The sequence below is a fragment of the Zootoca vivipara genome, chromosome 12 (genome assembly GCF_963506605.1).
Source record: "Zootoca vivipara chromosome 12, rZooViv1.1, whole genome shotgun sequence".
NCBI lineage: Eukaryota > Metazoa > Chordata > Lepidosauria > Squamata > Lacertidae > Zootoca > Zootoca vivipara.
This window is the reverse complement of record NC_083287.1, coordinates 58,360,339-58,371,634: the sequence shown is the minus strand read 5'-3', so window position 1 is coordinate 58,371,634 and position 11,296 is coordinate 58,360,339. Positions and strand designations below refer to the sequence as shown.

At 49.7% G+C, this 11,296-nt stretch overlaps 1 protein-coding gene across 1 annotated transcript; it reads right to left on the bottom strand.

Moving 5' to 3' along the window:
- Nucleotides 1–1,849: 1,849 nt before the first annotated feature.
- Nucleotides 1,850–10,891, bottom strand: FBXW5 (F-box and WD repeat domain containing 5). The gene is made up of 5 exons (XM_060280529.1): nt 10,770–10,891; nt 5,633–5,843; nt 4,631–4,788; nt 3,323–3,497; nt 1,850–2,619 (listed from the first exon to the last, which is right to left on the bottom strand). Exons 2-5 carry the CDS (start codon nt 5,814–5,816, stop codon nt 2,441–2,443), a joined length of 696 nt encoding a protein of 231 aa, XP_060136512.1. The 5' UTR covers nt 5,817–5,843; nt 10,770–10,891; the 3' UTR covers nt 1,850–2,440.
- Between the last annotated feature and the right edge of the window lie 405 nt (nt 10,892–11,296).

Genomic DNA, 11,296 nt, shown 5'->3' with positions numbered 1-11,296 from the left:
CCAGGCGTGGCTTGAAAGGGTTGTTGAGGGAGTGGCTTCTCCTGCGACCGTGGGAACCAAGCCCGCTTTGCGCGCGTTGCTTGCTTGTCGCTCCATCTGGATTCCTGCCTCACCCCCACCGCCAGAGCCGCTTTGCTCAGTTGATCCATATTACTGGGCTTTGGACCTCTCGAGAGCTCATCCTTCACCTCCTCATGCAACCCCAAGTAAAACGCCGCTTGCATTGGGGCAGACTCCAGATCCCACCCCAATCTGTGCACCAGCATGGTGAATTTCGCCCAATACGCGCGAACTGTCATATTTCCTTGGCGTAAATTATGAAGTTCCTCCTTAGTCTGGTCCATATGACTATCGGACGAATACATCGTTTTCAAACCTTCTAGAAATAGTTTGACATTCTTCATGCAAGGATTCCTTGTTGCAATTAACGGTCTTAGCCACTCCCTGGCCGCCCCTGTAAGGTGCTCCACAATAAACGCTACTCTGTGCTCATCATCAGGGAACTCATCGTGGTGCAGCTCAAGAGCATACACAATCTCAGTCTCAAAGCCCTGAAACTCCTTCGGGTCTCCATTGAACTTGCTTACTAGGGTCCCGGCTCTCCTTCCTGGCAGCACTTGGACTTGGGGTGCCCCTCCCGCCTTGTTTTTCTCTGCATCCAGCTTGTTTTGGAGGTCTACCGCCACCGCCCTTAAATGCTGCTCTTTTTCCTGGAGCTCTCTCACCTGTTCCGCAAGTTGTAGCCGGTCGTCCTGGACCTTCTTAGTCTCCTCTTTAGCTGCCTTCAATTCTCCCTGCGCCTGCAGCGACAGCTGTTGCAGTTCTAGCTGGGCTTGCTCAGCGATCTGCCGCCACTTCTCCGCCTCTGACACGCTCATCCCGGCAACTCCAAAGTAGCCCAAAAATGATTAGGAGGTTGCTGTCACAGTGGCCGGAGTGGACTACTTCAGAGTAACGACGCTACGCAGCTCTGCATTTTATTCTTTTATTGGTGCTGCGTATTTACAGTGCTCAAGTCATTGCTATTTACACGGAGCGATGTTGTCAGTCGGTTTCAGAACCTCCTAATGGCTTTTGGCGCGTCTTTCTCCAACACAAAAGCTTTGGCAGACCCATCCTCTTGCCCCTCCTCTTCCTGCGTAATTCTGGAGTTGGGGGGATGGGTCTTCCCCCCTTACTTGCCCCTTCCTGTCCCACCTGGGACCCTGGCTCCTCTACCTTGCCTGAGCCTCGGACACGACTTCCTGCTTCCCCACTGGAATCGGAACTCTCCCTGCTTTCCCCTTTGCTCGGGGACGGGCTTGAACTCAGGAGGGGAGGGACTTCGCGATATCCCCTGTCCCTCACAAAGCCCAAGAGGAGGGAGGTGCTGTGGGTCTCCTTAGAACCATAGAGTTGGAAGAGACCCCAAGGGCCACCCAGTCCAACCCCCTGCCAAGCAGGAAACAACATCAAAGCATTCTTGACATATGCCTGTCTAGCCTCTGCTTAAAGACCTCCATAGAAGGTCTTCTGCTGTGACGTTTAAGGCAGCTTTACGTGGCCACGGGGGAAACCACGAAAGGGGAGCCCAACACACCTGTAAACCACACAGGCTTCTATGCAGGCAGCCCCTCACTTTAGCTTTACACATACAGTGGTGCCTCGCTTAACGAATGCCCTGCTTAACGAAATTTCCGCTTAACGAAAGGATTTTTCGAGTGGAGGTTACCTCGCTATACGAATGCATTTTACGAAAAATTCGTCTAGCGAATCGTGGTTTCCCGTAGGAATGCATTGAAATTCAATTAATGTGTTCCTATGGGCAAAAAAAAAATTCAAAAAAAATTCAATGCATTCCTATGGGATTCGCTAGATGAATTTTTCGCTATAAGAAAAGACCCGTGGAACGAATTAATTTCGTCTAGCGAGGCACCACTGTACATAGAAATTACCGTAAGTCATGCTCTCAGAGCTGGGTGCCTGATTCGGCAAGAAAAACAGGGCCCCTCCTCTCCATCAGGCCTGCTCAAGGCTGAATTTTCCCTGCCCCAACACACTTCATATTGCCTGCACTCATTTTTGCATCTCTCTGCTGCCTATCAAAGCATACACTCGGATTCCCACTACTGTACAGAGGGCTGGTGAGGAAGCTGGTTCCCTTTCCCTGCAAAAGCCAACAGTCCCTGGCACCCGGGCAGTACAGCTGGGCACTATTTGGTTTTCTACATTGCGATGGATCACCAGCTAATCATTTCAATACACCGATATATCACGATGCCTGAAATAAGGGTGGAGCTACAGAGAGGCATTGGCTGGCTTCACAGTTTTCCCCACATTGTGTTTTTTTGCGCGCGCACACACACAAACACACACCATGACTGGCAATCTATATTGCCACGTCAGAAATCATGAAACCGATATCACAATATGGATGTTTTGGACGATATCTTGCCCAGCCCTAGCGGGCAGCACCCCCCCCCACGCCCACCTGGAAGGCGTTGTTCAGCCACAGCACAGAGCAGGAGGTGTAGTTCCCCATACGGTGTAGATTCCCAGAGATCAGGTGGGTCTCGTTCAGCCAGCAGCCAAACACGTCATAGGGCTTGTTGCAAACCCGGGACAGGAGGGCAAAGTTTTCTGGAAGGAGAAAACACGGGGAGCCCAACATGGTTTTCATTTTATTTATTTTTAATGACATTTAAAAACTGCCTTTATCTTCCAAGGATCTCAAGGTGGCCACGTGGTTCTCCCCCTCCCCATTTCATCCTCACAACAACCCTGTGAGGTAGAACTGACCCCTATCAAACTGTTGCCAGTTGCCTTCTGCTTCGCTCTAAGTCTCTTCCTCCACAGCCGGATGTTTGCCAAGCAGCCTTAAACTATGCTGGGGGGGGGGGATCTGTGCTCTTTGTTCTGCTACATGCAAAGCGCTCCATGTCCCTGGAGTCAAGCAGGAAGTGGAGCTTAGCATAGGAGGAGCGGCCAGGTCCTGTGCTGCTTCTGCCGCCTCTCTCCCTTCCGCCTCTGCTTCCTCTGCAGAGACTGAACTGCTTTCTACACCTGGCTCCTCTTGCTTGCAAAAGCCTGTTGCCTCTTCAGCACCCAACCATTCCTTCCCTCCTTCCCCCTCTGACCCGTCCACCACCCCACTCCCCGAGCTCTGAGCCTCCCCCCCCCTGCGGCTTCCCTAGGTACCTCCCTCCGTTCCTCCTCATCCAGCCAGTCCTGGACACCAGCAGCCTCTGCTAAAGGAAGGCAGCTTCCAGGAAGCTCATTCTTGGAGCATTCTTAAGCTTAGTGGGGTGACAAGGGAGGAACAGCAAAGCCCATTGTTTTTTACCCAGGTCGATGACAGCGATCTCGCCTGAGGAAGTAGTGCGGGGCCCCATGAAGACCCCGGAGACAAGGAGGAGGGAATCGTCTGCGTTGAACTGGGAGAACTGGGTGTACTTCCAGTTGTACTTCTTCATGCTGGTGCTGTGGAGCAGGGAGAGAGGGAGGCCATTGTTCCAGATCTGCCAAGAGAAAGCAGGAAAGGGAGGCCCATCAAGATGGCTGGGCAGCAAAAGGGCAGCTCTAAGTTACTAGTCCTTATCGCTGGGGAGACACACTTGAAAGAGGATGGGCCATGTCCTCTGAGGAGCTGAGGGCCCAATCTTCTGCTTGTCTCTCCTCTGAAATGTTCCACTGTGTCTCAGCGCAGCTTCCCGCTGATATACAATTTCACTCGGGTCTCTAGCTGTTGTTGGACTACAACTTCTATCATCCCAAATAGCAGAATTTGTCCCTCTCATGATCAGCAAAACAGATTCCAGAAATAATGCAATATAGTCAAACCTCGGTTCTTGAACGGCTCAGTTTTCGAATGTTTTGGCTCCCGAATGCCAAAAAACCCAAAAGTAAATGCTCTGGTTTTCAAACGTTTTTCAGAACTTGAATGTCCGACGCAGCTTCCGCTTGAGTGCAAGAAGCTCTTGCAACCAATGGGAAACGGTGCCTCAGTTGTCGAAAGTTTTGGAAGTAGAACGGTCTTCCGGAACAGATTATGTTCAACAACCAAGGTTTGACTGAATAAAAGAGACCATGAATGTTGGTCTTGAGTTGGAGAATTTAGTGTTTCTATGGGAAATCATTTAATCATAGAGTGTAGAGTCGGAAGATTCCGCAATGCAGGAATCATCTGACCAACATGGGACTCAAATTCATGACCCTGAGAGGTTACGTGTGTATTTAAAGTACAGGACACACAGTCCTGCCTTAGAATGCCCCCCCGCCCTTTCACAGAACCCTCGTGCTGGAAGGGACCCTGAGGGTCATCCAGCCCAACCCATGGCAATACCTACCTTTCCTCCAGGAAGGTTTCGGCAGTGCGCATGAGGCTCCCTCGCCTGCTTATGCCATCCTCATAACAACCCTGCGAGGTAGGTGAAGCAGAAAGGATGACTGGGCCCAACTCCCCCTGTTCTCTTCAGGGCTGAGGTGGGTCTCTCAAGCTGGGTCTCTCTGCTCCCATTCCCGTCACCGACGCAGGGATCAAAACAAGCAAGCTACCTTCCAGGGTTGCTGTGAGGATTGCGGAGCACAGCTTCAAATGCTTGAAACACACTGTGTTATAGTTAGGATTCGTTCCCCCTCCGCCCTGCTTCACCTTAACAGTACAGTCCTTGGAGCAGGAGGCCAGCAGGTAGCCATTGTGGGAGAAGCTGAGGTGGAGGACTTGGTCGCTGTGCTCTGCCAACGTCTGAACTTCCACGCAGGGGATGGTATCGGACAGCCGCTGGAACTCGCCATACCAGGAAGTGGCAGCTGCAGAGGAAAGAGGAAGAGGAGGAGGAGGAGGAGGAGGAGGAGGAGGGCTGCAGGACCCACCACCCCTCGCTGAAAATCTGAAGGGATTACCAGACCACCTCCATCAAGCCTCCTTTCCTTCAAGGGGCGGCCATTGCATCAGGTTGCCTCTCCATCGGGCACCTCCAGCCCGGAAATGGGCCAGCATTTGGATACCATAGGAACAACTGTTCAGAAACTGGTGTCCAGGTTTTGATTTTCCTTCTCCCTCTCCTCCCTCTTTCTTTGTGTGCCATGGTCTTGGTTTGTTTTGTGGATTATAAGCCTGCAGGGACAGGGACTGCCTTGCTTTGCTTGTATATATGCTGCTCTGGGAGCCTTTTCAGCAGGAGTGCCCAGCACACATGCTCTAAACAAATAAATGAAATCAATAAAGACCCAGAGACCTAGACTCAGGCAGCATTTCTACTATCCTGCATTATCCCAGCTGGCCTCTCTTTCTGCTGTGATTATCACAGAATGGCAGAGGTGGAAGGGACCCTAAGGGTCATCTAGTCCAACCCCCTGCAATGCAGGAATATTTTGCCCAATGTAGGGCTCAAACCCACAACCCTGAGATTAAGAGTTGTCTGCTCTACAGGCTGAGCTATCCCAGCTGAAGATCTACAAGTGTTATTCCTTGCTTCCACTCTCTGCCTTGAGTCCGAGAGTCACTCTCCAGCTGGTTTCCAATTTTCCTCATTCCTCAGCTATAAGCCTCACCTCCAAACCGAGCTGACCCCAGTATGGGGCAACAGATCAGGGGCACAGCAATTACTCTTTTCCAGTTTTGAGGCTGCCTGCTCTGCAAGGGAGGACATACCTGGGTGTCGTGGGACGTCCCGGGCTACTGGATAGTATCTGTAGAAAAGGTCCTTCCAGAGGACTTCGTCCTGAGCCACTGCATGCCACTGCTGGCACACGAGCCCCGCTGAGAGGACGTCTGAGTAGTCCAAGTACAGGAATATCTCAAAAAGGATGCTGTCAGGGAGAACCACACCCTCCATCGTGGCATCCTGTCACTGCCAAGCGCCCTGCAAGACCAAGGGAAAGGGGGACAGGTTTAGGCAAAGGATGCTCAAGAACGGTAGGCGAAGAAGACAAAAAAGAGAGACAGCGTGGTGTGGTGTAGTGTTTGGACTAGGAACTTGGAAACCAGGGTTCAAATCTCTGGTCACAGTCGGTGAAAACAAGACAGTGCCTGCTCCTGCAGGCAGCGGCGTAGCTAGCCGCCTGGCCGCCAGGGGTGGCAAACCCCAAGGCACCCTGCCAGGGGGCGGGGTGTCCGTCGTGCGCATGCATCGCATGTCACAACGCATGTGTCATGATGCATGAGAGCACAGGAGGGATACGCCGTGGAGGAGCCAGGCTCGGAAGCCGCCAGAGCTCTTTCCGCAGCGCACCCCAGCCTCGCCTCCACGTGGGCGGCGAGAGGCGCTCGCAGCGGCGGCCGACCGAGGTGGTCACCCCGCCCCACCTGCTGCCCCCCGCCCAGCCTGAACACACACTCAGCCTGCACACACACACACACACACCATTATTACACCACTGCCTGCAGGCTTGCGATCTTTGAGAAGGAGAGACACATGAGAGGAGAAAGGGGTGAGGATGGAGGGGTGGGGTGGGGAGAAAACCCAGACAGCAATCTGTACAATTTCTTGTTGCCAGTGTTAGAAACTGAGATATGGAAGCTAGGAGCTAAATGTCACCTTAAACCGAGGTTATGGGAGCGACAATGGAATGTCCCACTTTTTTATGGCAAGAATATGAAAAAGGATCTAGGAGTCCTGGTAGACCACAAACTTGACATGAGTCAACAGTGTGATGGAGCAGCTAAAAAAGCCAATGCAATTATGGGCTGCATCAATAGGAGTATAGCGTCTAGATCAAGGGAAGTAATAGTACCACTGTATTCTGCTCTGGTCAGACCTCACCTGGAGTACTGTGTCCAGTTCTGGGCACCACAGTTCAAGGAGGAGACTGACAAGCTGGAACGTGTCCAGAGGAGGGCAACCAAAATGGTCAAAGGCCTGGAAACGATGCCTTATGAGGAACGTCTTAGGGAGCTGGGTATGTTTAGCCTGGAGAAGAGAAGGTTAAAGGGTGATATGATAGCCATGTTCAAATATATAAAAGGATTATTATTAATAGAATTTATACACTGCCCTATACCTGGAGGTCTCTAGGACTGGGCAATATATCAATATATCATCCAAGTCCATATCATAATATCAGTTTCATAATTTCAGTTTCATAGCCATGTTCAAATATATAAAAGGTTGCCATATAGAGGAGGGAGAAAGATTGTTTTCTGCTGCTCCAGAGAAGCGGACACGGAGCAACGGATTCAAACTACAAGAAAGAAGATTCCACCTAAACATTAGGAAGAACTTCCTGACAGTAAGAGCTGTTCGACAGTGGAATTTGCTGCCAAGAAGTGTGGTGGAGTCTCCTTCTTTGGAGGTCTTTAAGCAGAGGCTTGACAGCCATATGTCAAGAATGCTTTGATGGTGTTTCCTGCTTGGCAGGGGGTTGGACTGGATGGCCCTTGAGGTCTCTTCCAACTCTATGATTCTATGAATACCAAGCTGAAAATGAATGAACTGCAGCTAAAATCTTATGTTCATTTTTCACATGGACTAGTCCTTCCACTGCCCACCCCCGAATATACTAAGGTCCAAATTCTAGACTTTAAGAAAGCCGACTTCAGAAAACTTAGGGAAACGCTGGGTGAAATCCCATGGACAGTAATACTAAAAGGGAAGGGAGTTCATGATGGTTGGGAGTTTGTTAAAAGGGAGATATTAAAAGCACAACTTCAGGCAATACCAATGAGACGGAAACATGGAAGGTGCCTAAAGAAGCCAGGCTGGCTATCTAAAGAACTTTTGACTGAGTTAAGACTTAAAAGGGATATGTACAAAAAATGGAAAAGGGGGGAAATCTCCAGAGAGGAATTCAAACATATAGCCAGCACGTGTAGAGACAAAGTCAGAAAAGCTAAAGCACAGAATGAACTCAGGCTCGCCAGAGAGGTTAAAAGCAACAAAAAGGGCTTTTATGGGTATGTCCGTAGCAAAAGGAAAAACAAGGAAACAGTGGGGTCACTCAGAGGAGAAGATGGTGAAATGCAAACAGGGGACAGAGAAAGGGCAGAACTCCTCAATGCCTTCTTTGCCTCAGTCTTCTCCAAGAAAGAAAACAACGCCCGACCTGAAGAATATGGAGCAGATGATTCAGCAGGGGAAACACAGCCCAGAATAAGTAAGGAGGTAGTACAAGAATACTTGGCTAGTTTAGATGTATTCAAGTCTCCAGGGCCAGATGAACTACATCCAAGAGTATTAAAAGAACTGGCAGAGGTGATTTCAGAACCACTGGCAATAATCTTTGAAAATTCCTGGAGAACAGGCGAAGTTCCAGCAGACTGGAGGAGGGCAAATGTTGTCCCTATTTTCAAAAAGGGGAAAAGAGAGGACCCAAACAATTACCGCCCAGTCAGCCTGACATCAATACCAGGAAAGATTCTAGAGCAGATCATTAAGCAAACAGTCTGTGAGCACCTAGAAAGAAACTCTGTGATCACTAAAAGTCAGCATGGGTTCCTGAAAAATAAGTCATGTCAGACTAATCTGATCTCATTTTTTGACAGAATTACAAGCCTGGTAGATGAAGGGAACGCTGTGGATGTAGCCTATCTTGATTTCAGCAAGGCCTTTGACAAGGTGCCCCATGATATTCTTGTAAAGAAGCTGGTAAAATGTGGGCTAGACAATGCTACCATTCAGTGGATTTGTAACTGGCTTACTGACCGAACCCAAAGGGTGCTCATCAATGGCTCCTCCTCATCCTGGAGAGTAGTGACTAGTGGGGTGCCACAGGGTTCTGTCTTGGGCCCAGTCTTGTTCAACATCTTTATCAATGACTTGGATGATGGGCTTGAGGGAATCCTGAGCAAGTTTGCAGATGACACCAAATTGGGAGGGGTGGCTAACACCCCAGAGGACAGGATCACACTTCAGAATGACCTTAACAGATTAGACAACTGGGCCAAAGCAAACAAGATGAATTTTAACAAGGAGAAATGTAAAGTACTACACTTGGGCAAAAAAAATGAAAGGCACAAATATAGGATGGGAGACACCTGGCTTGAGAGCAGTACATGTGAAAAGGATCTAGGAGTCTTGGTTGACCACAAACTTGACATGAGTCAGCAGTGTGATGCAGCAGCTAAAAAAGCCAATGCAATTCTGGGCTGCATCAATAGGAGTATAGCATCTAGATCAAGGGAAGTAATAGTACCACTGTATTCTGCTCTGGTCAGACCTCACCTGGAGTACTGTGTCCAGTTCTGGGCACCACAGTTCAGGAAGGATATTGACAAGCTGGAACGTGTCCAGAAGAGGGCAACCAAAATGGTCAAAGGCCTGGAAACGATGCCTTATGAGGAACGGCTTAGGGAGCTGGGTATGTTTAGCCTGGAGAAGAGAAGGTTAAGGGGTGATATGATAGCCATGTTCAAATATATAAAAGGATGTCATATAGAGGAGGGAGAAAGATTGTTTTCTGCTGCTCCAGAGAAGCGGACACGGAGCAACGGATTCAAACTACAAGAAAGAAAATTCCACCTAAACATTAGGAAGAACTTCCTGACAGTAAGAGCTGTTCGGCAGTGGAATTTGCTGCCAAGGAGTGTGGTGGAGTCTCCTTCTTTGGAGGTCTTTAAGCAGAGGCTTGACAGCCATCTGTCAGGAATGCTTTGATGGTGTTTCCTGCTTGGCAGGGGGTTGGACTGGATGGCCCTTGTGGTCTCTTCCAACTCTATGATTCTATGAATATTCTTAAGAGGGTCTCTTTTCCAGTCTTCAGAGTAGCTGGGGTCTTCCTTTCCTCCCACTCTGCAGTTTTAATCTCAAATCTTAGGTACCCTACTGCGCCCAGAGCTCCAAAACTGCTCATGCTAATGAAATCCACAGTTGCAAAATTCACCTAGAACAATGGGAGTTTTGGACACTGCTTGTTGCCAAATAACTTCGGAATTTGTAGAGGGAAACCCCCTCTCCCTTCTGCTTCAAACCTTGTGAGGCCTTGTCAGCATGTAACACCTCTGCTCAGATGATTTGCTGCTGGGCCCAGTTCAAGGTGCTACTATGAGCATATAAAGCCCTTAACAACTGGGGGCCAATTTACCTGGCAGATTGTGTGTCTATGGGCGCCCACTGGCCCTCTTCAAGTGGCAGAATTGGCCCTGCGGAACAGGTTTTATGTGGCAAGAACCTGGTCGCTTAATGTGGCAGCACCTGCACATTGGAAATCCTTGCCCCTTGGGCCAGGCAGGTGCCATCTGCTAAAAAAAAAATCCCTGCTTAGATAAGCTTCACCCAGATGCTTAGGAAATCAAGGTCGTTGCCATCTGCTTTAGTATTTTCACAATTGTGTGTTTTTAAAAGTAGGGTTATGAGTTTTCCCTCTATTTTGCAGTTTGTTTGTTTTTAAACTAATTTTTATTTGATTTTGCAAGTGTAAATTTAGGAAAATAAAAAATGCATATCCACATTTAGTGATCTCTCTGAATCTCCAGACTTCCCACCCCCCCTCCGTGGGTTCTATTGTCAGTTTTATCTTATCTTTGCGGTTTTCTGCAATGGAGTGGTGCATAAATGTTAGGAAATAAATAATAATAAATAACAAACCAGCCAAAACTGCCTCCTGCCCCCCCCTAGAGAGATACTCTCCCCATTTCTCCCCCGCCCCCCAACACACAGCTCCCCTCTTGGGCCTTTCGCCTGGTTTGTTCTGGTTCTCAGCCCCCCTCCCCCCCAATTCCCCAAATTGGTCCCCCTCCCCCACATCCATACATCCCCTCCCCCTCGCATCTATTTGGGGACCCCTCCCCCCCAGGCATCCCCTCCCCCCGCATCCCAGGCGACTCCCCCCCTTCCCCCCCCACAACAACAGACCTCCTACCAGCTGCTTCCTACATCATTTCCGGAAGGGCCCTTCCGCTTCTGGCCGCCACCGTCAGAAGCCGTCTTCCGTTCCATGCTCTATGCTTAGCTCCTCTAGGCATCCTTTCTCTGTGGTTCCCCTCCCTCGTCCGCCGCTCTTCCGGCGCAGGCGCGGCGGGAGAAGACGTGCCCGAAGGCGGCGCAGGGAGCAATTCGGTGTTTGGCCACAAGAGGGAGCTCGGCCGCTGCGCCTCCTGGCGGAATATAGTATTATGCATTGCAGAATAAAAATGTGGGTTGTTAGTTTAGTTGAGAAGAAGAGAGAAGGAGGGAGAATTCGTGAAGATGGGTCCCCATTAAAACATATTGGTCATTATGTTACCGTTATAAGAATTTTAAGGTGCTATATCAGGCATCCCCAGACTTCGGCCCTCCAGATGTTTTGGACTACAATTCCCATCTTCTCCGACCACTGGTCCTGTTAGCTAGGGATCATGGGAGTTGTAGGCCAAAACATCTGGAGGGCCGCAGTTTGGGGA

Excerpts from the sequence above, each read along its gene's own strand:
- FBXW5 (XM_060280529.1), bottom strand. The coding sequence starts at position 5,816 with ATGGAGGGTGTGGTTCTCCCTGACAGCATCCTTTTTGAGATATTCCTG. Across the intron at positions 4,789-5,632 it reads GGACGTCCCACGACACCCAG|CTGCCACTTCCTGGTATGGC; the intron begins GTATGTCCTCCC and ends TTTCCTCTGCAG. Across the intron at positions 2,620-3,322 it reads GATCGCTGTCATCGACCTGG|AAAACTTTGCCCTCCTGTCC; the intron begins GTAAAAAACAAT and ends TTCTCCTTCCAG.